Source organism: Chanodichthys erythropterus, chromosome 18 (genome assembly GCF_024489055.1).
Source record: "Chanodichthys erythropterus isolate Z2021 chromosome 18, ASM2448905v1, whole genome shotgun sequence".
Classification (NCBI taxonomy): Eukaryota; Metazoa; Chordata; class Actinopteri; order Cypriniformes; family Xenocyprididae; genus Chanodichthys; species Chanodichthys erythropterus.
The window spans coordinates 14710589-14738588 of NC_090238.1; the positions used below are offsets into that span (position 1 = coordinate 14710589).

The following is a 28000-nucleotide window of genomic DNA, read 5'->3' on the forward strand; positions in this document are numbered from 1 at the left end:
GCAACTGTTCACAGCTGATTAAGGATATTAGCCTAAAGACATCCAGCCCATCGGCTGTCCTGCGGGTTTTATAGGTAGAAAAGCCAAATGGCTGCTCTCTGGGACTTCTAGTGTTAAAGGGGTGGCGCTGCCAAAATCAGGGTATAGTTAATGATGTCCCAAAATAGGCAGTTTAAAAAATTAATTTAAAAAAATCTATGGGGTATTTTGAGCTGAAACTTCAGACACATTCAGGAGACACCTTAGACTTATATTACATCTTGTGAAAAAGCATTCTTGGGCACCTTTAAAGAGAGCCTCACAATCACCTCTTTTTGGTTGGGGTTAAAATTATATTGTGAACTGAGCAACAATTTTTGCTTTCTTATTTAAGATATGCACTGTTGAATTTTTCATATTGGCAGCGTTTTTAATTGTTGTTTCTTTTTGCATCGTTCCTGCATGAATTCGTTGTGTCAGATGGCCAAGTGTCACTGCTGTAAGAACCAGGGCTCACTTAAGGAAAGCCTCGTCTGGGATGGAACAACAAAACACTTCTGTAACCTGTCCTGTTTGCTGCACTTCTGTTCAAAGTGCATTTCCCCTCATCAGCCAGCAAGCAACGGTACGTCACCATGTAGTTCTATATGTAAAACTGGCGTAAACCTATGTAGCAGTAAAGCTACCGAATGACATTGTTTAACACTTATTTGTTTATTTACAGAGTGAAACCTATTTATAAAGACCTTTAACAAATGTGCAGAGTTTCTGCTGGGAAATTTAATTTTTAAAACTCTTGTTGCTTCGTCAAAGGTACTGTGTCTAATACCACTACAGTCCAAGCTCCATTATCCTTGTCTAAGGACATGCCTGTAATTGGTGGTGTGGTGTCTCTGGCCTCCACATTACCTGGAAATACTGCTCTCACAGGTATTCAGTTGTCATGTTTTTCAGTTTTATGTCCTTAGATTAAAAGATTTTGCTTTTTGATTCCATTTATGTTTTAATTTAAATACTTTTCTTTGCAGGAGCTCTACCTACCTCAAATGCCAGCTCAAAAAACATTGGGGAAGTAAGTAGAGATGCACACATACATCGTGTTACAAAGTGTTGTATTAAATATTAAATGCACGCAAGATTTTTTATTTTTATTTTTTTAACTTTGAACTTGTATTTATCACAGAATCCTGAAAAAAATGTATGATGGTTTCCACAAAAATATTAAGCAGCACAACTGTTTTCAACATTGATAATAATAAGAAAGCAGCAAATCAGTATATTAGAATGATTTCTGAAGGATCATGTGACACTGAAGACTGGAGTAATGATGCTGAAAATTCAGCTTTGACAACACAGGAGTAAAATAATTTATTTTATTACAATTTTTAAATAGATTTATCTCAAATTGTAATATTTCTCAATATTGCTGTTTTACTGTATTTTTGATCAAATAAATGCGGTCTCAGTAAGCATAAGAGGCTTTCTTCAAAAACATCATAAAATCTTACCAGCCCCTAAACTTTAAACGGTAGTGTATGTAAAGATGGAAGTATCAAGGCGACTCCAGTAAAAGTTAAGGTAACTAATGAGAAATAAGACACTTAATGTTAATAGCAAAACTGAATTAACAACTAATACATTAAGGATTGTGAAATTTCACTGGTATTAATACCAGCATTTGAAATGTTGGTTTCATTAAACCAGAGTTATTTCCAAAATGTGCATCTTTTCTTCCAAAATGTGATATTTTTAAACCCTTAAATGTAATGGTTTTTCTTACAGGCCAGTACACAAACCGATGCTTCAGTGGCTGCTATTCCACATCGACGAATGTTAAAGAACAAAGCTCTCATGTGCAGACCTATTACTGAAGAGCAAGGCGTCCAGTGTCAGCCAGAGCCTACAGTCCCTCCAAATATGTCTGAAACAGGTTGGCCTTCCTCCCTTTCACAATCACCCCTGCTAGAAGTCGTTGTGAAATATTGTGTTAACACTTTCTCCGTCCACAGTGATTGACGAAAACGGAGAGACTGTGAGGTTGGTGCCAGTGCCGGTTCCCATTCCGATGCCTGTCTACATTCCAGTGCCAATGCATCTATACACTCAGTACACACCTTTTCCAATGGGGCTACCTCTACCGGTATGTCATCTTTATGGTCGAATCATTTATTCTGTGCTATAGTTTAGAGCTCTTTTATAATTTCATGCTGTTTATGTCCAGGTGCCTGTTCCCATGGTCATCCCTGGATTTCAAGACACTGCTGAAAAGAAAGACACTAAATGTAGCCTGCCTGCTCAGAGCTCAGTGGAAGATGATGAGGTGGAGAAAGGAAAAGACAAGCCTGCGTTACTTGGTGCATACACGTTTTGTTACTATTGGACCTGTTTGCTTATCTAAACCTTTTATATTCAAACAAACTCCTTAAATGACTCAGTATTTGATAGTCTTGGGATTAATGTCTTGCTCAGACCAGGGCAGCACTTACAGTGGAGATCTAGAGTCAGAGGCCAGATCAACACCCTTCAGCTGGGCAGATGCTGAGGATCCTGGAGCCAACGTGAAGCCACTGGTGGCATCGGCAGAACGAGAGGAGCCGATAGCTGCCCCTACCGTGTCTTTGCCATCAGAACAGCCAGATCTGGAAAATGATTTTCCTCGTGGTAAGTTTAGATTTAAGAAATTAGTTTTAGGCCTGTTAATTGATTGAAATAGTTGAAATTAATCTAAATTACTTACTTTCTGTAATTAAACGTGCCAACATGTTAGTGTTGTCAAAGTACCAACTTCGATACCAGGTCGGTACTGAAATTTTAAAAATGTGATGCTTTGAGTGCTGCTGAGTCATTATGTTTGGCTATTGTGTTCATGTGCATTATGAAATCGCAAAGGCTGCTATTATTATTATTTTTATGCGCAGCTTGTCAATGAAGTATGGCTCCAAATGCTAATCCATCTGAAAGCACTGCAAGTTTGAGTCACTTATAATGTGCATTTGAAAAAGCAACACGCATCAAACATCTTTCCAGACATGAGAAGCATTTATTAACATCTTGTCCAACAAAAGACAATATTTAATAACATGTTTTACTCCAAACTCACTTCATAACGACAGTTGAGCGTCCTTCTGTGAGACAATGTGGCTTCTTACACAGAATAAGGCAGTCGTGTGTTTATTAGTCATGTTTAATCAATCAATCAAAGCATTTCAGTCTTCTGTTTATTCAGCTACAGCGATATGACGCATATTATCTTCTTCTGCGGCAGGGCATATTTAGAGTTTCTGCGCACGAGCGCCCTCTGGCTTTCAAATGGAAAAGCACTTACTACTGATCACAGACCATAAAGCTTGCATCCTTTGCCAAATCGCGTGCGGTTTAATCGCAATAAATCGTGAAGCCCCAGTTAACAAATCAGTAACGTGTTGGCACGTTTAACTACAGAAAATAATTTTTGCTCATCTCACTTGCAGTAGAACAGTCTATATTTCTCAACACTTATTACAAGAATTTAATTTTCAATTTTCCTGCACTTTATGGACTTAGCTTTCATTTATAGAATGCTCTTTTATTCTTGTTGAGCTTTGATGATCGATTTAAAAAAAAATTTTTAGATGCAGCACATAAAATGTCCCTGCTACGATAATACATGACAGTATTACACATTTTTGAATAAACTATTGCATTAAAACACTTTTATTTTTCTTGCTTGCACATTAAGCAGATTTTAACAGCTTTTCTGTTTTATAATTTGTAAAATTCCCACAAAATTGTAACATGTCATTTCACAGCACCAATTGACCCTGGATCAGCTAAAGAGAACAGACTGGTATTGACGCTGAAGAGACGTAAAAGGGGCAGAGACAGCCACCCTCCCAGAAAAAGGGTATGTAATCTGAATGAATCAGATTCCTGGCTTGTTGAAGACACGTTTGTCACAAGCGACAAAACAACAGAGAATCAGCCAGAGTCTTTTTGCAGTTTGGAAGGTTGAAGTGTGAAGTCTGTTGATGTGGGTTGTTTCCCAACTTTTAGATGAACGATAAAGACTGAAGTGTGTCCAAAGTAAAAAATAAAAAATGAATTGTTCACCAAAGGTTTAGAGGATTTAAATGTCTTGTTTCTTCTACTTCAATAAGTAGTTGGTTTTGAAAGTGTATGGTTTGGTAAATACTCAGTTTATGCCAAATGACAAGTTGATTAATTTAAAATTGGCAGCTTTCTAACTACAGAAGAGACTATTCTATCTGAAAGCTTAATTTTTAAAGTTTTTAACATTTTCATAAAATTTTGGCTGTATTTATTTTATTTTTTTTATTGTCAAGATGTAGGATTGTTAAATGCTCCAAAAGCATTTTGCATTGGCAGTTTGATCATTTTAAAAACAATTTGTGAATGGCAGATATAGGTATTGATGTTTTTCACTTGTCAATGGAAAATCACAAGGTTGTTTTGCTGTTCCTTTATCAGCTTTGTATTGTTCTAGAAACATCAAATGAGAGATGTACCTTTGGTTATGCAAGACATTTGTGCAATAAACCATTTGAGTTTACAAGGATATGAACAAATGCAATTGTTGTTGTTGAGAATTGGACTAATTTGTGGATTCTGGACATGAACAAAAAAGCTGGTTTCCCATTAAATTTGGGAAAAGAAATGTTGTGGATCATTTAATGAACATGTTATCAGTAAGAGGAGTCAGTGTACACCTGGGTAAATGAATTTAATAAAATGTCACAATTATCCATGAAAATTAGCAGTATTGTTCATGCCATATTGGCTTCCATTTAAAAAAAAATGATTAATTTTATAATAAATAATAAATAAAAATATGAATCCATCTTTGGTTTTGGATGTGCTATGGAAAATAAATGAGTAAAATTGGCTGGGAAGCAAAATGAAACTAAATTATAGAGGATAGTTCACCCAGAAATGACAATTCTGCCATAAATGACATTTACTCAGCTTTATATAATTCTAAAGCTGTATTATTTATTTTTTCTGTATTACACAGATGAACTCTAATAACATTTAATTTGTGAGTGATCTATTCCTTTTATATGGTTCTTATTCAGATGTGCCGTGTGCTGAAATTAAACCTGTAGATGCCATAGTCCCATCATCCCCTGCAGACTCGCTCATTACAGAACTTTACTAGGTTAATGACAGAAATAAAACTCATTTTTAAAAGCTTAAAATACCAACTCCAATTTCTGTGTGAGCTTAGCTTAATCTATAAAGAATTGGTCATATTCTTATTCCTAGTTTTTTGGGTTTGGTACACCACAAGTAAAAATTAGGAAAGAAACAACTGAGATGAATGGTTTGATATATCAAATCTGTCCCAAATGTCAAGATTTTATTATCTTTAGGAGGAGTTTGAAAAGGTAATTTTCAGAAAACAAATTTGGAAAATCTAGCTGGAAATTTAGACCATGCTGTAAATTAAAAGTGCAGATTTTAAGTGTAGGTGGCACTAGAGAGGAATTGAGATGGAGATAGGGTTGTCAGTACTGAAACTTTAAAAATGTGACTGTACCAGCATTTCCCCCCAGCATTTTGAGTGCTGTTGAGTGGATTCTTAAACACCTGATTGACCATTGTGTTCGCACTCAACAGATATGTCTGTGATTGGCTACTATGATCAATGATGTTTAAGCAGATCCCTAATGTATCTGCTTATAGACTCCTGCTTTCAAACTCGGCCATGTGTATTTGTGTAAGCAAAGAGTATAGATATAGAAAGACGGTTCAATCCTATTAGTTATGAATGGGAGAAACTGCAACACGCAATATGGCAGAATACATCCCTTCTTCAAAGTACAAAAGCCAATCGCTGATTGGTAAAGTCAATGCTGCGTCACTGCAGCTGCAGTTAGAAGCTTTCCACGTGTGCATTGCCTCATCTAGCCTTAAAAATATAAGCTTTTTTTAACACTATTTGATCATAAGAAACAACATTTTTGGGACGGTTCATGTCAGATTTCATTGCTGATTTGAAATATGTTATTTAATTGCAAGTTTGCCAAGCAGTTTGAGATTTCAGTATTCCCCCATTCAAATAGATAGGACTTGGACGTCCGAAATAGCTGCCCGAGGCGTTGCAAAAATGGCCGCCGACTGAATAGACTTTCCTTGAAAGGGACTTTGATGTAGGCACTTGTTGAAGAGCATCAAAGATGTCTATTTCCATGTTTTTGAAGCATTGATCATTGTAGCCAATCAAAGACATATCTGTTGAGTGTGTGAACACAATGGCCAATCAGAGGTGTTTAAGAATCCATTCAACAGCACTCAATGCTAGGGAGAAATACTGGTATCGTAACATTTACCGAAGTCGGTACTTTTGAAAACCCTAGATTGGAGACTTTAAAATTACTACCAAAAATGTTCAAGAATGTTGTTGTTCTAACTTGGAAAGAAAAGAAATGGTTGCAGTGAGAAGTGTGAAGCTGTCAGATGGCAGTTAGGAAGGTTCACAATATCCCTCCGGAGGGAACCTGGCATATAAGACGGACTAGCTTGTTTAAAGTGTGAAGCTGAAACGCAGAAAAGATATCAGGAACTTTGTACATAACGCCACACAGCCAAATACAATGAGACTGAATGCAGGCCAGATGGGGACAGAAGAAGCTGAAAGTGAAGGAGAAGATGATGATAATGATGGAGTGGTTGCCATGGAGGCGGCTGCAGTTGAAGAAAGTCGCCATAAAAGGAGATGAATGTGGCGGCATCTGTCAATTTTTTTTCTTTTTTTTTCTTTCACATTCGGAAGTGTCTGTGCTTGCTTTTACAAGAATCGGATGTTATTTACGCTTGTCAGGCAAACTCAGGAATTTATTTCAGTATTATACCTCTTGAGGAATCATCTTTATTTGTCTTCATTTATTCATTCTAAAATACATATGATCTGTAATTGTTATTTACATATTTAGTAAGAATTCAGTATGATGAGCTTTCATTTATATGCATGTTATGTTATCAGTTCTTGTTGTTTCTGATGGGTAAAACATTCTTTTTTTTCTTTTTGGTTGATTAAAAGAAAATGAATCAACTATATTTGGGGGCCGCAGAGGGGTCTTGTATCACCCTGGAGTGGTTTATTTTCCAATAATGACTGGTTTACTGTACATTTATCATGATTATTACACAACTACTTTCAATTAAGTAAATACATGGAGATGAAATACTGATTTGAGAGTCTGTTTTTTCTTGTAGATAAAACAATCACCCTAACAACAAGATGAACACTAAAACAATATTAATAAAATGTTAGAATTTAATATCTGCAATGCAAGATACTTTTTCTATGGATAGTCAGCTGTTACAGCTGCATGATTCTTAAATTGAGAATTGTGATTTAAGAAAAAAAATAATCACGATTCTGAATAGACAAAATAATTTACTAGAGGTTCTGACAAAATTTTAATTGCTGGAGTCTATTAAAAATATTTGAATTATATTGATAAAAATTGGTTTAATGAATGATTCAATGACTCATAAAGACTTCACTTGTTTCATTACTGGATGAATCCATGTTTTTGAACAAATTTCTTGAATGAATGATTCAGTGACCAATTTGTCACCACCTACTGGTGTAATTGATACAATCTTTATTTGAAGCAAGTTAATTTCAAACAATGATTTCCTCTTTTGATCGCTACCGTAGACATCAACGTTTATATCCAAACTATTGTCACACAGAAATAATGATGCTGTATTTGAAAAAACTGTTTGTAATCATACTTGTCAAAGCCTTAATAGTCATTGCCAAATCATTGTCATTTAGGAATAAGACTGTGTGGGTGTTTGAATCAAGATTGGGATCTTTTAAGGATTAATCATGCAGCTTTATCAGATATAATTATGTACAATGTAATGTCTTTATTTAAAAAGGGGTAGATCCAGTGTTATTTTAGTATTACATATCCTTATAGTATCTGTTCATATTTTTAATTAGCTTTTCATTTAAATTTGATCAAATTTTAGCAATTTTGTTGACATTTTTATTACTTTTTAAATTTAATTTAAACTTATTTTAGTTGGTATTCTAAATAGCTGTGTAACAACATATTTTCAGATAATGTGTTTTATTGGGTTTGATCTTTGTAAGTTTCCTTTCAAAATGACCTCTTTCTTTCTTGTGTAGTACTAAAAATAGTGTTTGTGTGTGTCTTATTCAGGGTCGTAAGCGATCTGGAACGGATACATCAGGCAGTGTTTGGCTTAGTACGTCCAGCTCAAAGCTTAACCAAATGTATGGAGTCGAAGCTTGGGCCAGCTGGGTGAAAATGAAAACAGGACAAAGTGAACAGGACCAGGAGTCCGGTAAGTTCACACATATGGGTCAGAACATGGAGTCATTACCTCTCCGTCTGCCTCGTGACTCACGCAGCATGTGTCATTAGTAAAGGTCACTGTCGCAGTTGGTGTGTGACATTGCGCTGACCCACCATGTGTTTTAGCAACTTTTTCTTCTCCCACTGTGTCTTGTTCAGAAGGCCCCATGACTGTGAAGCAAGATGTGTTGCAGTGCACTTCTGCAGATCTCAGTTACGGTCTGTGTCGTTTCATCAAGGAGGTCCGCAGGCCGAACGGCAATGCGTATGAACCCGACAGCATCTACTACCTGTGCCTGGGCATTCAGCAGGTTTGAGAATAAAATGAATAATTCATCCTTATCCTTCTGGTGCTCTCTGGTCACTTTTGACCAAAACATTTTATATCTAGATTTTTAAAAATGAGCAGCAGCTCATTTGCATTTAAAGGGACACACAGAAACTGTTTTTTTCTCACACCCAAATAGGGGCAAGCTATAAAGGATCTGTGGGTATTTTAAGCTGAAACTTCACAGACACATTCTGAGGACACCAGAGACTTATGTTACATCTTGTAAAAGGGGCATTATAGGTCCCCTTTAACAACAGCAACAACAACAAAAAATGTGGATATGATTTAAAGGTTAAATGGTCCTAAAAAATAGTCACATTGTACTTCTCCCAGTTTATTAAAATAAATAAATACAGATAATTTTGGGGGGTATAATAAACAAATCAACCACAATGCAGAAAAAGCACACAGCAATAAAGGGGTTATTTAAAAAACATACAATACATAAAAAATTTGAAAAAATATTGTATTGTAAAAAATTGTGAAAACAAATGGAAGATATTTATTGCATAAATATTACTTAGTACCATAACATTCCCTCAATGTACAAATTATGAAATATAACATTAATGAACAAAAATATACTACATTGATTTTACTGGGGAAAAAAATGTTTGACCTGAGAAAAACACTTTTGACCTGAGGGTTAAATCCAGCACCTTTAAATGTAATTGCATGTAAAAACACTTTTTTTAAATAAGCATTTTAGTCACATATTCTGTCTTCACTAAATTCTTAGTGCCTGCTTGAAAATGAGCGTCTTGAGAATATCTTCACGGATCCGCTCTATAGTCAGTTCATCACTGACATCACCACACTGCTGAAGGACTGGGGAAATACATTACCACCCGGAGGTAAATATCTTTTTCAGATCACTTTTTTGTCACCTGCTGAAAAATGTCATGTTATTTTATACTTCAAAAAAAAAAAAAAGCATTTTTGTAATTTTATTATTGTGCTAGCAGTTTGACATCATTTTAATTTAGAGACTACATGGAATATTTGTACTTTTTAAAGCTTCATTTGAAATACTTCTGAAATTAGTAAAAAAAACAGTTCATTTCCACTTTTAAAAGATTTTTTAATTAATATTCTTTTTCAGCATTTTTTCATGTATTTAATTGGTTGAAAGTGACAATAAAGACATTTATAATGATACAAAAACATTTTATTTCAAATAAATGATTCATCAAACAATCCTGGAAAAAAAAGTATCACGGTTTCCAAAAAGTATGAAGCAGCACAATAATTTTTAACATTGATAATAAGAAGAAATGATTTCTGAAGGATCATGTGACTGAAGGCTGGAGTAATGATGCTGAAAATTCAGCTTTGCCATCAAAGGAATGAATTATTTTAAAACATATTAATATACAGTCAAACACCAGATATAATTTTTGATATTTTTTTACTAGTGGGTGCAGGACACTATAGTTCATTTATGTAAGTGAGGATAGCAAAATAAAGTAAACTGTGACATATTATACCCCAAATTCTTCATACAGTGGACTACCATTAAAATTGATCAAAAATTTGTGACCAAAAATTATTCAGACACTTTGACCTGACCATGTTTTGCTTAAGTGTTTTTCTTTAATTGCTAATGCGAACTTTTTACACCACAGACTGAACAAAATTAAACATTGCTTGGTAATTGGTTGACCTAAACTAGAGCGAATAAACTGTGATAATGTGTGAAATGTTGAAGGTGTCTGAATAAATTTTGGTTTGACTGTAGCAAACAGTTATTTTAAACTGTTAAAATAATTCCTCAGTATTACTGTTTTTACTGTATTTTTGATTACATAAATGCAGCCTAAGTGAGGAGAAAAGACTTCTTGCAAAAACAATCTTTTGAACGGTAGTGTACATGACAAAAGTTTCTTCTTCACTAGGAGAATTTTTGTGAATAGGCTTTTAAGGATAATAATGATGTTTCCACAGGATATATACACTCACGGGTTGAGGAGGAGTACCTTTGGGAGTGCAAGCAGTTGGGCGCTCTATCTCCTATGGTTCTGCTCAACACGCTGCTGTTCTTTGGAGCCAAGCTGCTCAACCTCAAAACGGTTGAAGAGCATCGACGCCTTGCATTCTCCAATGTCTCCCACTGCTCAAAGACCACCAAAAATGGCGTGACCTCCTGTCTTCGGTTCAATCTACCTAGCAAGGAAGAGGAAAAGGAAAAGGACAAGAAAGGTGAGGGCTGCGCTGAAGATGCAATGACCACTCTGTGTTTGAATCTTTACAGAGCTCCTAGTCATGTGAGCATCCATCTGTGCTCATAATATTTCTTGTGTTTATTGAACATCAAGCACCGACTGCTAAAAGGAGGAAAGAGGAAGAGACGGTGGAAGAGGAGGTTTTGGAGATGCCAGAGAATTTGGAGAACCCCTTACGCTGTCCTGTCAGACTCTACGAGTTCTATCTCTCGAAATGGTGAGTTTTAAAGGGATAGTTCACCCAAAAATGAAAATTGTCATAATTCAGTCACCACTTCGTCATTCCAACACTCCAACAATGTCTTCCATTCAGCAAAAATAGATGATCTGAAAAAGAGAAATATTCTACTTTTTTTGTTGGTTAAAACGGTTAAAAATAGGTTTTTGTTAACTGAAATAAAATAAAACACAAATATATGACAAACTTAAATTAAAAAACTGGAAGTACTAAAATTTAACACAGCTAAAACTGAATCACAAAATAAAATTAAAACTAAAAATAGTTTTAATAAATACTATAATATTATAAAAGTAATACTAAAATATCACTGCTGCTTAAAGGATTAGTTCACTTTCAAATAAAATTTTGCTGATAATTTACTCACCCCCATGTCATCCAAGATGTCCATGTCTTTCTTTCTTCAGTCAAAAGAAATTAAGGTTTTTTTATGAAAACATTCCAGGATTTTTCTCCTTATAGTGGACTTCAATGACCTCCGAACGGTTGAAGGTCAAAATTACAGTTTCAGTGCAGCTTCAAAGGGCTTTAAACGATACCAGACGAGGAATACGGGTCTTATCTAGTGAAACGATCGGTCATTTTCGGAAAAAAAATGTAAATGTATATACTTTATATAAACAAATGATCACCTTCCAAGTGGTTCCGCCAAAACCACACTTCCGTGTTCTTCAAACAACTTACGCTGTATGTCCTACGCCTTCCCTATTTCACATCTCATTTTGTTTCTCAGAAGAATGAAAATGACATTATAGTTCACTCAAATTTCAAATGCCTGAATTTTATTACTCCCTACAATCTTGAGTATGTTTTTGAGACTGAATTTTGAATTACAATTATGCAGATACTTGAATGATGCAGCTTGAGTTCTGCACACAAAATGAGCTTCATTCAAATTGCTTTTGCTTGGAGAGAAGAGAAACTTGTTTAGTCTTTTTCTGGTTCTTTTACTAAAGAGACATTCTTTATAACGTTCATTCTATTTTATATCCACAGCTCAAACTCTGTGAAGCAGCGTCCAGATCTTTTCTACCTGCAGCCCGAGGCCTCGTGCCACCCCAGCAGCCCTGTGTGGTACTCAGCCCAGCCATTGGACAGCATCATGATGGAGAGCATGCTCACACGTATCCTAGCTATACGGGACATTCATCTGGACTCTAAGCATCAGCAAAAGTACCTGGACTCGTCAGATGAAGAGAGCTCTTAATTAGAACATACAAACTTTGAGAGCTTGCTTTGAAAATGAACTAGAAAAAAACCCATCATGAGACATTTAATGTCATCTACGTATTACTTTTATTCAGACGGGAATGGGATGAAAACAGAAATGAAATTGTGCACAAGCTCAACAGACATTCCTTAAGTCATCTATTCTATCATGAATGTTAGACAGTTACAATGAAATTTGGAGGGAATTGTTTGGTTTTTAGTCACAGTAGATATTGTTTCTCAGTATTTAGTATTATTTAGTGAAAGCTTTTTAAGTTTAAACATTCATCATGTCATTGTTGGTAACCTTTGAAAATATATATGAATTCTCAGATGAATGACTGGCTTACTTCTGGTAAGATTTGTTGGCATTGATCTTAACATGTTTTCTGGACATTTGCTACTTTGTACATGTATTGACATGTAAAGGAACATTCACGGTGAAAAATGTTTCTCAGCCACAGAGCAACCAGAAGTCATTTTGTTTCCCTTGAGAACTGGTGAATTGAGCAACTATTGGTGATGCTACAGATTTATGTAACAGTAAATCTATAAATCTCATACTGAGAGCATTTTAATGGACAGAAATTTGTATATTCCCATGTGTGCAAGATGCAAAAAAGTCCATTTTGTATGTGCGCATCTGCTGAAAATAATTTTCTCTAGACCACAGACAGGTACAGACGACCTCAACGCTAATAGATGTACTAAAAGCATGTCAGTGGGTCTTCAAGAAATAGATATTTTAGATGTCTTGCTTCTAGAAAAGATGTTAACGCAACATTTGAGTGTGATGCATTCATGGAGTCAAAGTGTCATGTCTCAGTCAATAGAGGGCAGTCCTGCTTTGTTAGTTCAAGTGACAGGACCTTGACAGAGCAACAATGGGGAATCAAATAAGAAATGTTTAGCCACATGATTATGCTGATATTTGCACAGATAGATTCAGCGCCAGCCTACGATGTAAAGCCAATTGTCATTCGCTACCATGGTAACAGAGACAAGAGCTGTTGCATGTGCTTCACACTGGATTCTGAATGTGCTGCTGCTTTTGAGAATCATGCAACGCAGATATGAAAAGCACTTAAATACGTGCATCAGCCTTCGGTAATAGAATTATTCTCTAACTTAACCAGCACATCCCACGTCGGGACCTTTAATTTAGCCTGCACTGACTTTTAGCATTGCCAGGCTAATGTAAGGGGAACAATATACAAGTGAAGCAGCTGAATTATTTACAGTTGTAAAGGGGAAATGCTGTTTGTGTGATCACTACATCTCCTACCAATTGTTTTTTGGGTATGATGGACAGAAAGATGTATCTCAGGGACAGATCACGTTTATATTGGCTGTTCAAAAAGAGTGTGTGGGCGTGCTCCGGGCAGATGAGGTGTGATTCGAGAGGGTTCGAGAATGAGAGGAGAGTGTGTGGGAGAGAGAAGTACAACAAAGACAGACAATCTGGCAGTGCATGACTGGATTGCCATTTGAAAAATTCAAAAAACAATGTCAAACTTTGCTTTTTTAAAACCCATGCTATTGGCGTAATGTGCTAAATGTTTAATTTAGATGAGGTTTTTATTTACACACAGATAAGACAAGGATATTGGCAAATGAAGATAACGTCTGATGAAAATCTAAGCCATCTTATTAGAGGTCAAAACAAATTGAGATAAAAGTGACTGAAAGGAAATGAAATGAGTGAGGCAAAAAAAGTCCTAAGCTCCTGATAAGTGCTAAAGCCCTGAAGCTGCCTCAAAACTCAGGGGAGGGAGCTGAGAGAGTGATAGTGAGGCAGTAAGAGAGAGGAGGGAGAGAGAGAGAGAGAGAGCTGCCGTTGGTGTTGATATAAGAGGCTATTTATCAAACCAACTGTGTTTCTGTGTGACGAAGGACAAGACTCTGAGAGCTGCGAGATAATGATGGAATACAGATTGGATTCCTGGACACTTTTCACACCTGGACCACCGGCGCACAAGGGACTTGGTCCATCTGTCATCCTGCAATGCTATGATTGTTAGTTACGTCAGTGATTATCAACATGAAGAGAGGCATTGGAAAGAGACCATGGAGAAGTGTTATGTCACATTTGAATGAGGAAAAGAAGTGAGTTTTTGCTCTAAAACTGTGCATTTTTGAAGTGTAAAGATGCTGCCTCAGGAGATTTGGAGCTCTAAATTTGGAACCGAACTGCTTATATCTAACTAAACCAAGGGGATAGACAGACATACAGCTTCGTTGTAAGTTTACAAACGAAAAGCTACTATGTTTACATGGATATGTAGAGCGTACTGACTCACAAAGTTGCTTCCTTCCCATTCGATGTTGCTATCAAGCTATACAAGGGAATGGCATGTTAAAGGCATGTTTTATTTTTTTACATTTTTATTTCCAGTGGAGGTACTGAAGCCATTTCACCAGAAGACCAGTAAGTTTTTGTTCAGTTTTTAAATCAAAAATGTCTGCCTCCAATAACTGCTGAGAAGATCTGGTACATATGCACTGGCAGTGTCACATGATAGACTTCTGGAGGATTGTACTGGGGGTTGTGTAGAAGGCCATCGTCAAGAAGTGACACAATGGGAAAGCCATTAAGTCGTCCTGGCTGCTTACGGCAGAGCCCTTGTTGTTCGAAAAAAGGTGATGACAGGGAGGGCTACAATGAAGATGGGTACATACCTCAACGCTCCATTTATGACACAATGTGCATCAACGAACAGATCGACCATGGTTCGGCACACAGCACTCTGGGTTCGAGAAGGGGCAGAGAAACTGACTTCTCCAGTAATGGTTCCCTGGGAGCAGGTGGAGACATGTTTGACACAAGGTCTTCTGTGCTAGTCAGCAGTGGCAGAAAACTGGACGAAAGGTTCATATTTGATTCTCTGAAACTAGCAAACGATGAACTAAGCAAGTCACCAAGAGGGTTTGTAAGGTCGGCATCCCCCAGTGTATCCTGCAGTTCAGCTCCAAGCGGATCTATGAACAAACGGCATCATCACCAGGATAGTGGCAAGAAGGACAACCTCTGCCGTCACTCCTGGAAGGTTCTTTCTCCTCCAAAGTTTCAAGAAACATTTGAAATCTCTCCAGGAGAAAAGACCTACTTAAACCCAGGAGTTGCCTTCTTTCCAAACAGCATCACCTCCCCACAGATTTCACCATTCTCTGGATCACCTTTCTCCACTGGTACGCATACACCTTCTGTGTTCTTCTCTCCCTCTCCCTTGCCCTACCATCAGCAGTTTAACAGGCAGTCTTTACCTGCCCAACCATCTTCATCAAGACCACCTCTGTCAGAATTATCAGTCAGTGCCCTAATGTGTGGCCAAGAGGAACAAGACAAACTTGAGATTGGCCAAGGTATAAGGAATGATGGGTGTATGGCAAAAGATACTTTGTTTCTGACTTTTAAACCCCAGAATACTGAGCCTGAGAAAGAACCGCTGCCAACCACCCCAGAACCTGAAACAGACACTACACCCCTTCTGCGCTCCCAAACATCAAAAAGACCTGCTGTCTCCCCCACTCCGATGGAGTCCACCTGGCCACGCCGACTGATTGGAAGGAGGAGAACGGTAAGACAAGGTGGTGCTGTTCACAACCTCCCAATTCTTCCCCCATTACCCTCTCTGCTAATGCGGAGTGTCTCCGATAAAAAGACAATTCCTCGTCTTTCACCGTTCCCTGAGCACCAGGGAAATGTGGATGGACAGCTTGGCAAGTCTACATTGACAAGAGATTTGAAGGATTGCTCACTTCAAGAATGGAAGATCTTGCGAGAGCAAGAAGAACGTAAAGCTGAAGCATCCAAAAATGAGAGTGTGATTGAGGAAGCTTTAGAAGAAGAGAGTAAAATGGTGCTCATACAGGAGAGCACTGAGCCAGGCATTGATGAAAATACCACTCCTGAATGTGAGGAAGAAAACTGGGAGGCTGTGTTGGAGATGGTTAATTCACTTTGGGATGAGACATGGAATGAAGATTTGCAAAATGTTGGCTCTCTAAGGCGCTGGCCTCTTTTACATCCTCCATCGGGGTTTGGTGGCTCACAAGCTCCATCAGGTACAAGCTCAGAACTGGGTGCTGAAGATATGTTGGAGATTGAGAAAATGAACCGAGAGGTTTTGGAAAGCCAAGATGATGACGAACCGGTATTTCAGTACAATTTACAAAGATGTGAAGGTAAAAGTAATATTATTGTTACTCAGCCAGGGGGCCATAAACTTGCTCATGCAAAGATCCCAACCAGTTTAGATCTTGCCACCATTGACGCCCAAATGGGTAACAAATATGACAATAGCGAATCGCCAGATTCTCACCTGACACTAGACTCGGATTCAAGTGGCGTCTACATGTCAAACCCCAGCCAAACGAGTAGAGAGGACATCACTTCTGATAGTGACAGACCTATGTCAGAACTTGGAAGTATTACATCACTTATTCAAGGGGAAGACAATGTCAGAAATATTGGGGCATACTCTTCAATTCCAAAAGCAAACAAATTGGCATCTTTCAACAAAAAAAATCCCTCTGGAATGAGAGCTAATAGCGTAGAGCTAGGCAGGCAAGCATTTTGTAAAGAGATTACAACCAAAGCTACAGAAATACAAGCACGCTTGAAACCTGTTAACAAAGGATCTCTATCCCAAGAGATTCATAACACTGTGAACACAACAAATGTTGTTGATGTACCTTTACCACTTTCCCCATCCAAACATGAGGCTAAAGAAACTTTATTAGTCAAGAGCGACACTGATCCATTTGTTGCCACAGACAGTTTTGTCTACCTGGCAGTATCAGTGCTGCCCCCACCCCAGGAAAGTGTGACCAAACCTGCACTGGAGGAGCCATTGCCTCCTACTTCCTTTGCCAAACCTTGCCGTTACCCTGATGAATGTGACTTCCTCTCTACAGATAGTTTTGTTTACCTGGCTGCTCCTGACTGCCACCTCCTGGTTACAGAGGGACATTCAGTATATGGTGACTCAAAAGATTCTGAATCAGAGGACAGCGGTTCTAAGGCAGACTTTGTTCTGGCCTCTGCGGTAGGAGGAGATAGTGATTGGGACTCAGATCTGACTGATTCTGAAACCGAGCCAAACTCTTCCAAGCCTGCGTGGGACTACTGGGAGGAGCTAGAGCAGGGGGTGCTGCAGGAGCTGTTCGGCGAGGACCAATCGGATGCAGACAAACTGCTCTATGGCAACCAAGCTCAGCAGATTTCCTGCCAGCGTGGGGAGTTGGCTGCTATTGTTGTACAGGAGCTGGAAGAGGTGTCCTCACAGTATACACAGGGGGCAGAAGCACACACTGAGGTGAAGTCTGTATCCTAACTCTTATTACTGCACTGGTAAACCTATTGTGTTAGAGCCCATTTAATAATTCTAATGCTAAACATCATAAACAGGTATCTTAATTTTTGTTTTCCTCTCTTTCTCATTATTTAATGATGTATATATTATTTCAAAGTTGTGACTCCAACATCTACCAGTATTCACAATAAAATCTGGATGTGTTCTTGATAGCAATTTTGTTGAAGCACAGTTTAAGTCTCTCTTTTAAGCTGCATTTCTGTTTTAAAGTTTATGTCATGGTGGACAGCTTTATGGGTTTATTGAGTTGTTATTGATTTCAATGTTATGTTAACCAGTAAGTATTTGTTACCTGATAGGTTTGGCTATTAATAGGTGATCGTGGATGCAATATGACTATCAGAGATCAAGCATAGGAGCTTCAAATCTATTGCACATTAATGTTACGTCAATAATAGATACACTATATGCTGTGTGCTCTGTATAACAATAATTAATGTTTTATGTTACTGGGATCATTTTTAAAAACTGACTGTGAAAGTCCTGAATGGCAAATAGGCTGATGTAGAAATTTTGACCTCATTAATAAAGGAGCACAGTTTATAGCACAAATAATGCTTAATATGCAGTAAAATCTGTGTACTTAGCTCAGTTTATAAAGTTTAAATTCAGCAGGGAGAGTTGTTTCACCTTTTAACACATTGCAAAGGAAATGCATTCTGCCTGGGTTGTCAATAAATGAAATTTGAAGGATCTAAGTCTTCATTTCTTAATTTCTTTTTATTCTTAGCTGTTTACGTAGCATGCTGTTGGATAGCCTTCTTAGGCCACCACCCTCCAGCCTCCTTTCCATTGCACCATCTGTCTCATGGCCTATATATATATATATGATTTCTCATGTGAATTATTTGGGATCAGAGTGAAGGAGCCTAAAATTCTGGTGATGTAGTAGGGGCCAAATGTGCTATTTTTAGTTAAATTAATTAGTTCAGTGTGAATGAGGCCAAACTGAATGCATTGTGTGCCAAGATAATGCATAAGTGGGTCGTGTGCATGGGATTTTGCTGCCACCCATCGTTGTTCCTCAGTAACCTACATTACGCTCGTTGTGTTCCATCTTTTATGCATAGTATGCATCAACAATGTCACAGTTGTTCCTGGGTCCAACCTGAATCTTTTGGCTTTGACCAAATATCCTGCAGCAACACATGACATGCATTCACAGCACCTTGATATCTCTATCATGTGTTTCTATGAAAGACATAAAATGGTTTTAAGACTTTTTAGCAAGGTTAGGCAAAATCATAATTTAAGAACAGTCTCCCTTTCAAGTTCAGGTCAGAGTTAGGCAGAATGTGGAATGGTTTTATATTACTCTTAGACTTACTATTTCTGCCTGTATCTTTTATATGGCAGGAAAAGTATGCTAATAGTATGCTACTATGCTATATAGCCATAATATTTTAATTAAATTGGCCCCACAGGATGTAGAATTGGAATGACGCAAAGAGGAAATCAACAGTTACACAACAACAAAATGGGCAAGAACAGAAAAGTAGGTGTAAGCTGCTTGTAAACTTGTATAAGCCGCTTCATGTTGTTTGATTTCATTTTGAAGATTTGTGCCCGGTTGCATAAAGCACCTTAAGTTTTTCCCTTAAGTATGACACTTAAGGCGTGATTTCCCCTTAACTAAGGGAATGACTTAAGGGTGTTGCATATAATCTCTTAAACTGTTCTCTTAGGTAAGGGAAACCGTTAAGTGTTTAACGACAGCATCCCAGGTTTTGCCGTTAAAAAATTCTACTGTTGCCATGGACACGTTATTTGTTAATACGTATCGTGGTAAGTTTTCACAGAAAACAACATAATATGGATAAGGAAAACAAAAAAGAAAACCAAATATGAAAGAGACGAGAAACTCAAATTGATTGTTTACTCAAAATTGAGATTTCTGCCGTCATTCACTCACCCTGACACCCTCATGTCGTTCCAAACCCATAAGACTTTTCATCTTTGGACAACAAATAAAGATATTTTTAATATTCTCTCATCATTTATGTCCATTTATTGAAAGACATCCATATGATTAAGGCTGTGTCGGAAGCTCAAATGTGCGCGCAAGAACCAATGAGGGTTGTTTTTGCGTGTGATGCACGCACGTTTGCGCTTCCGTTTACCATATAAGATATGTTATAAGATGTTATATTTCATCAATGTTTATGTGAATAAACCGCTAAAGTACAATTTGTCTATCATATAAAGCGGCCGATCGTGGCACGTTATACGACTTGGATTGAACCTGCTCACTCTGTGTAACACTTAAGGTGAAGTTTTACGAACCTTACGATATACTTAGGGAAATGAAGGTTAAGGGGCTTTATGCAACACTTACGCATTACTTAAGTGAAAAATATATACTTAAGGGAAATTCTTAAGGGTTTATGACGTTTCCCTAAAGAAACCCTTAAGTAACACTTAACGGTTATTTTCTGCAACACCCTTAAGTTTAAGGGAAACATAAGGGCGATCTTAAGGGAAAATTACACTTAAGGTGCTTTATGCAACAGGGCATTGGGCCTTACAACTGAAAAGCATTCTCGGATATAAAAGTGTTCTTTCACTGTGGTCACTGGACCAAATTTTATATTTTTTATATAATGTATGTAATATATATTAAATAATTTATTTACTACCATTCAAAGATTTGGAGTCTGTAAGATTTCTTAATGTTTTTTGGTGAGCATAATTAGTCTCTTATACACACCACAGCTGCATTTATTAGATAAAATACAGTAAAACATTGTGAAATATTTAAAATAGCTGTTTTCTATTTTAACAGTAATGTAATTTACTGACAAAGCTGAATTTTCAGCAACAATTACTCTAGTCTTCAGTGTCACATGATCCTTGATTGGCATGATTTTTTTTTTTTTTTGCTGAATGTAAAGTTTGAAAAAACATTAATTTGAAATAAAAATCATTTGTGAAGATGTAAGACTTTACTGTGTCTTTTGATCAATTTAATGCATCCTTATATATATATATATATATATATATATATATATATATATATATATATATATATATATATATATATATATATAGTTCAGTCATGAAACTCTTCCAAGCACTTAAAGCCATTGGTTCACTTTTATCTAGCTACATAACCTATTTATTCCTGACTTTAAATCGGATCAGTTCATTGCAGCGCGCCATGGGATTTTGCTTGCCCTCCACCTTCCCCAGCACCACCTGCCTAGATCTGCTCGGGGGGTTGTCCCTATGTTTCCTTGCAGCAGCCTTAATTCAGTTCACTGTTTTCATGTGCATTTTAGATGTATCCTCACTCATCCAGCAGCAGCATAACAGATCAAGTCCACCAAGGCCAAGCCTATTCTATGTTTATTAATAAATGCTGGTTGCATATATAATTGTAATAATTTATTAATAATTATTAATATCTGAAATGAAAATGGTCATAAATGATCAAAAATTACAATAACAGCAGTTATGTGACCATTGACGTTTACTCTAATTTAATATTATTTCCTTACATTAAAGTTACAACTCCGATTCTAAAACATCATTATTTGCAGTGGAGAAGGAATATAGCTGAATGTGTATGAGTCTATGGTGGTATTTCTAAAAGTGTGTGTGTGCTGGTTTGCACTTCTGAGTGGGATGGATTGTTTGCTGTGTGCATTTGAGCCGAAGCCAGGGCACATGTGTAGGAGGAGCAGCACAGAGTGAGTGAATCATACATTAGGACATTTGCTGTATTCTTTCTGGTCAATGTATTGAAGACTGAAAGACTATCTGCAGGTTAGCAACATGCCAACGCCAAGGAATTGTTCAGGTCGGATAAAATGCTTAGGATGAAAGAATCACATGTCGTTCTCACATTATCATTGAAACACATTAAAATAAATATATACGAAATCTTTTTAGGAATTTTTTTTGCCCTTGGTATGCGGTGATATATTTGTGTGTGGTGTGTGAGTCTGAGATAGAAAAGGTAGGAGGGATGTAATCATTGGTTGCTGAAGGCAAAAGATCAAGAGGTGCTTCTTATGTAACATGTAAATGAAAGTGCACTGAGTGCTAAAAGATTTTATTTTAAATGCATTCTAGGTACAAAAGCAGTGTATGCTGACTTAAATTTGGACAGAAAAGATTCAGAAAGCGTTAAAAGAATTATATGGAGAGTTTGAAATGTTGAGATTTGACGTCTTTTGACAAAAGTCATTTTAAAGGAGTAGTTATCCCAACGACTTTCTTGATTCTGTGGAACACAAAAGGAGGAGTGGTAACACTTAAAGGTTAGTTCACCCAAAAATGAAAATGAAAATTCTGTCATTCATTACTCACCCTCATGTTGTTCCACCCATTAGACCTTTGTTCATCTTCAGAACACAAATTAAGATATTTTTGATAAAAAACATGAAGCAGTTTTTCTTGTCGCTTTATAATATTAAGGTTGAACCACTGTATTCACATGAACAGTTTTAAATATGTTATAGTAGTTTTCTGGGCATTGAAAAGGGAAATTGCTGTCAATGCAGGCCTCACTGAGCCATTGGATTTCATCAAGAATATCTTTCATTCATTTGTGTTCTGAAGATGAACAAAGGTGTTACGGGTTTGGAACGACATGAGGGTGAGTAATTCATGACAGAATTTTCATTTTTGGGTGAACTAACCCTTTAATAATAAGGTTTTATTTGATAACATTAGCATTTATTAATCTTAATGTTAATTTCAGCTTTTACTAATACATTATTAAAATCAAATGTTGTATTTGTTGTGCACTGTGAACTGACAAGAACAAACAATGAACAGCTGGATTTGTTGTAACTAATATTAACAATGATTAATAAATACAGTAACAAATGTATTGCTCATTGTTAGTTCATGTTAATTAATATATGTTAAATGCTAATGTTAAAGGGTTAACTCAAAAATGAAAATAATGTCATTTATTACTAACCCTCATGCCGTTCCACACCCGTAAGACCTTTGTTCATCTTCAGAACGCAAATTAAGATATTTTTGTTGAAATCCGATCCCTCTGTGAGGCCTGCATAGGGAGCAATGACACTTCCTCTCTCAAGATCCATAAATGTACTAAAAACTAATTTCAGTTCATGTGAGTACAGTGGTTCAATATTAATATTATAAAGCGACAAGAATATTTTTGGTGCGGCAAAAAAAAACAAAAAAAAAACGACTTGTATAGTGATGGCTGCTGTGCAGGGCGGGCGAGAGCCGCGAGGGAACGGCGCGAGGCCGGTGACGCAAGTGATAACAAGCATCACCTGAGAGGCGCACCGGCCTTGAGTCTCTCACGGAGGAGCTCCGGGAGCATAAAAGGAGGAGCGACGACCGTGGAGGACGAGAGAGGACCAGGCCTGGAATTTATTTTATGTTTTATTATGTTTGTGTGGCCGGCAGACGTCCGCGAGGGTCTGCCGGCATTACTTCCGTTTTGTTCTTTGTTTATTTTGAGATTAAAGTTTTGTTGAATGTTCGCCGGTTCCCACCTCCTTCTTCCCACATCTACTGACCTCGTTACAGCCGCTTTCAAAACACTGCTTCAGGAAGCTTCGGATCATAAATGAATCAAGTGTGTCGAATCAGCTGTTCGGAGCGCCAAAGTAACATGATTTCAGCAGTTCGGCAGTTTGACATATGATTCGAATCTTGATTCAACACACTGATTCATTTGTGCTCCGAATCTTCCTGAATCATTTTTTTGAAATCGGCCATCACTAAATAAGTCGTTATTTTGTTTTTTTTGGCTCACCAAAAATATTCTCGTCGCTTTATAATATTAATATTGAACCACTGTACTCACATGAACCGATTTAAATATGTTTTTAATACCTTTATGGATCTTGAGAGAGGAAGTGTCATTGCTGGCTATATAGAGGCCTCACTGAGCCATCGGATTTCGACAAAAATATCTTAATTTGTGTTCCGAAGATTAACGAAGGACTTACGGGTGTGGAACGACATGAGGGTAAGTAATAAATGACAGAATTTTCATTTTTGGGTGAACTAACAAATGAGACTTATAAAGTATTACTGGAGGAGTTAATTTTAGAGCTGCTTTTTCCAATCAATAAAAGTGGGGAAGTCAACCTAAAAAGAAAAGAAAAGAAAAGAAAGGCAGTGGTTTTCACGACTCAGTCAGTCTGTTCCAAGTCTTCTGAAGGCATATAATGGATTTGTGTGAAGAAAAGAAAGGCACCATTCAATTTCTCAGTAACAAATTCTTCTATAAATATATCCTTTTGTGTTCCATGGAAAAAGAAAGTCATGCAAGTTTCGAAACTCATACAGGTCGGTGCATGATGACAGATTTCTTATTTTTGGGTAACATTTCCTTTTAATATAATGATAACCTTTCCCATCCTGTCAATTCCAGACAACCAATGAAACCAAGGCAACAAAAATGAGATTTTATTGATATCGTATGCACTGAATACACACAGAAAACTTTAAAATGCATGGTGTACTTCTGAAAAAAAATGCAAATGAGGCTGCGGTTGATACCATATTTGCATAGAGCAAGCTGACATTGATCTCACCATATATTTAGTCAAGCTAACCTCACCCAGCTTTTTCCTGCATTGTGCTTTTAAAGTTCATTCTAAAGTGCATTTACTGTAAATTCCAACAAAAATACATACATTTTTATAAATACATCAAATATACAGTGAAAATCTCAGACATGATAATAAAAACATTTTATAAAAAATATATCTACCACTGTTTAAAATAAGCATGATGTCTAAAATGCCTCGTAACATATAGCCTAACATTTATAAATGTTATTTACAATATGATCTATCTATCTATCTATCTATCTATCTATCTATCTATCTATCTATCTATCTATCTATCTATCTATCTATCTATATTTGTTTGTGGCTTTTTTATATCCTGTTTTGCAACATACCGCTGTCATTAAAGAGCAGTCTTGTCCATTTTGGTGTCCTTTAATTTTTGTGAACCCAAGTTTTGGCTGCTGGAGAGAGTGGGATCAGGTCTTTTAGATCGTTTTGGTGGTGACTGTGGCATAATACAGTATTTGAGTATACGCTTTCCAATGAGATAAATCATTTCGCAGATACACATGAAGATGCAGAGAGCAGAGGAGGCCACCATGAAGATCATGAAGATTTTCTTCTCTGTAGGGCGCGAGATGAAACAATCCACCGTATTGGGACAAGGGTCCAGCGAGCACTTGATGAGGCGGGGGAGGTCATAGCCTTTATACATGTGATGAAGAATATAGAGAAAGGCAGCATCAAACACAGCTTTAAAGATTAAGCTAAACAGGTAGGTCCACCAAAGACCACCGCGCTTTTTTCCAGGGTTGGCGTATAAATGGTTGCCCTCATGGACAGCGGTGTACTTCTTGTCTTTTTCCTCTCTGTATCTGACGTGGGCTACAACCATGAATGTTGGACATGTGACGAAGATGAGCTGTAAGGCCCACAGACGGATGTGAGAGATGGGGAAGGTGCTGTCATAGCAGACGTTGGCGCAGCCGGGCTGCCTGGTGTTGCACACAAAGTCTTTGCTCTCGTCGCCCCAAACGCGCTGAGCTGCCACCACAAACACCAGAACACGGAACACAAACACCACGGACAGCCACACTCGACCAAAAACTGTTGAATATTTATTGACCCCGCTAAGAAGGGACTCAAGTCTTGACCAGTTCATCCCTGATCACAAACCTGCAATAAACAGAGTTATATGTGATAAATCATGAAACTCAAAAGAGACACTTTTGCATAATATAGGCCATTTTAGTTTGGGTCAGTGAATCTCCTGACAACTGGTGTCAGGAAAGTATGGTCTAAATTTAACCAAAAACTTAATGGCTTTTTTGTCATTTTTTTGTGTTGCTGATTATCTTTTTAATTAGCCAGCAGAGATTTGGTCTTCGATTAATATTTAAACTCCAAAAGGGATTAAGTCACACATAACAGTTCAGATTGTTTCTAAAAAATCTTATCAGAAAGTTTGCAGAAACTGATTCTGTTCCAAGCACTTTAAATGGAAGTTATGACAGGTAACCTTTTTTTTCTTTTTTAAATAATAAGGGTTTTTGCAATCACACGGATTTCAATATAACAAGCCTGCCATTGACAAGTATTTCCAAACATGTTTTCACCTGCTCATTATAAATCTTTGCTGTTTTGATTTTGCAGACGGAAATGTGGATTTGTCATCCTGCTGGATCACACCAGGCTTTGTCACAGCTAAGATGTCTCATAGTTGCTCCTACATGTTTTTAGCAGTTTTGTAATAAATTGTGCTTGTGTATACACACACACACACACACACAATTTGGTACACCTATTCAACTGCCTGTTAACGCAAATATCTAATCAGCCAATCACATGACAGCAACTCAATGCATTTTGACATGCTCAAGACGATCTACTGAAGTTCAAACTGAGCATCAGAATGGGGAATAAAGGTGATTTAAGTGACTTTGAACATGTCATGTTTGTTGGTGCCAGACGGGCTGCTCTGACTTTTTCAGAAACTGCTGATCTACTGGGATTTTCATGCACCACCATCTCTAGGGTTTACAGAGAATGGTCTGAAAAAGAGAAAATATCCAGTAAGCGACAGTTCTGTGGGTGAAAATGCCTTGTTAATGCCAGATGTCAGAGGAGAATGGCCAGACTGGTCAAAATTCTTAGGCCACTGCACCTTTGTTGTTTTAGTAATGTTTTAATGAACATCCATATTTATTTTTCAGTCTGTTTATAACAATACAAACAGAATATAGAGGAAACATGTACATAAAATGTAAAAAAAAAAAATCTGAACCAAATTGTATCAAGCAAAAATCAGTATTTGGTGTGACCTCCTGTCACATGTCTCCTAGACTTCCATTTTCTCAAAGAAGAAACTCTGAGATACTTCTCATCAGATTTTGAATGTTTTCTCGGCCTTCCAGTTCTTTTTCATTCCATTTAGGTTGAAGAGAGCCAGGTTCCTGCTATTGCTCAAGTGTAATGGGAGGTCACTAAATATTTGCTATTTTAGCCTATACAGGCTGTTTTTTAATACGCATACAAATTTACTGTATTTTCTGGTTATGTTCTAATAAAGAGACTGATAAATAATTATATATGGTCTTAATACCATTGCTAAAACAACATCTAATAATGGCTTAAGACTTTTGCACGGTACTGTGTGTGTGTTTGTATATATATATACACACATATATATATACAGTAATATGGTTAAATATTATGACAATTTAATGCAATTTAATCATTTATAACAACTGTTTTCTATTTTGATATATTTTAAAATGTAATTTATTCTTGTGATGGCAAAGCTGGATTTTAAGCATCATTACTCCAGTCTTCAGTGTCACATGATCCTTCAGAATGAATTATAATATGCTGAATATTTTCTGGATACTTTGCATATATAAGTATATATAGTATGTTTGTGTATATATGAAGACTTTAGATGCAAAAACATCTGAGTCCGTCTGACATTTTTCTTTTAAATGAGCATTTTTATCAGGCTCCTATGTTTATGTCAGGTAATTTCACTTTAATGGCAATTAAAGGTTATTAGGCAGTTATTGAAATGCCTTATTTTCAAAAAATAAAAATGCTCATTTAAAAGAAACATGTCAGATGGTTTTTGACTCTTAAGTCTAAATATATATATATATATATATATATATATATATATATATATATATATATATAGTGAAATATTATTACAATTTAATACAATTTAATTATATATATATATATATATATATATATATATAGATAGATAGATAGATAGATAGATAGATAGATAGATAGATAGATAGATAGATAGATAGATAGATATAGGATATGCACAAAATAAAACAATGCATTACTAAATAATGTATCAGTTCAATTTAGCCTACTGTATATAACCATAAATAAACGTATGTATTTTCATACAGCTTCTTATAATTGCAGTGTTGATAAGGCCTATATTTGTTTGGTAGCTCCTCAGTAATAAATAAGTAGGCTACTAAGTAAAGCATAAAATAAGATCTTACCTTGTTTTACCGCAAAATGGGTAGACATTGAAACGGGAACCTCGAAAAAGCACAAAAATTGGAAAAGGTGAAACAAAGCCCTAAGCAATCCTGTCCAACCTGATCTAGTGACATACCTGAATCATGTAAGAGTGGAGTTCTCACAAGAGACACCTGTGATGATGCAGCCTCATTTGCAGGGTGTGGCGGTGCTGGAGTGTGGGTGGTGCATAGTAGGCCTATTCAATAGGTATCATCTTACAGACAGGGACTGTAATGTGAGTTGACCTATACTAGTGTCCGG

The 28000-nt window shown here is 36.8% G+C and overlaps 2 protein-coding genes across 3 annotated transcripts in view; one reads left to right on the plus strand and one right to left on the minus strand.

Annotated features, from left to right (window-relative positions):
• si:ch211-266o15.1 (zinc finger MYM-type protein 4) overlaps positions 1 to 12330 on the plus strand; it is a 37853-nt gene extending 25523 nt beyond the window's left edge. The window contains exons 16-29 of one of the 2 annotated variants that reach the window (XM_067366949.1): positions 460 to 604; positions 793 to 909; positions 1008 to 1051; positions 1762 to 1909; positions 1989 to 2119; positions 2201 to 2333; positions 2449 to 2640; positions 3768 to 3862; positions 8160 to 8304; positions 8475 to 8626; positions 9386 to 9500; positions 10591 to 10845; positions 10962 to 11085; positions 12103 to 12330. In XM_067366949.1, coding sequence (XP_067223050.1) covers positions 460 to 604; positions 793 to 909; positions 1008 to 1051; positions 1762 to 1909; positions 1989 to 2119; positions 2201 to 2333; positions 2449 to 2640; positions 3768 to 3862; positions 8160 to 8304; positions 8475 to 8626; positions 9386 to 9500; positions 10591 to 10845; positions 10962 to 11085; positions 12103 to 12313 — 2007 coding nt within the window. In that variant the 3' untranslated portion in view covers positions 12314 to 12330. The remainder of the gene's footprint in view (positions 1 to 459; positions 605 to 792; positions 910 to 1007; positions 1052 to 1761; positions 1910 to 1988; positions 2120 to 2200; positions 2334 to 2448; positions 2641 to 3767; positions 3863 to 8159; positions 8305 to 8474; positions 8627 to 9385; positions 9501 to 10590; positions 10846 to 10961; positions 11086 to 12102) is intronic. The other variant, XM_067366950.1, reaches the window with a different exon arrangement.
• A 12272-nt stretch (positions 12331 to 24602) lies between these two features.
• On the minus strand, positions 24603 to 27821 carry gjb9a (gap junction protein beta 9a). Its single transcript, XM_067367560.1, has 2 exons — positions 27718 to 27821; positions 24603 to 25378 (listed from the first exon to the last, which is right to left on the minus strand). Exon 2 carries the CDS (start codon positions 25362 to 25364, stop codon positions 24603 to 24605), a length of 762 nt encoding a protein of 253 aa, XP_067223661.1. The 5' UTR covers positions 25365 to 25378; positions 27718 to 27821.
• Positions 27822 to 28000: the final 179 nt, after the last annotated feature.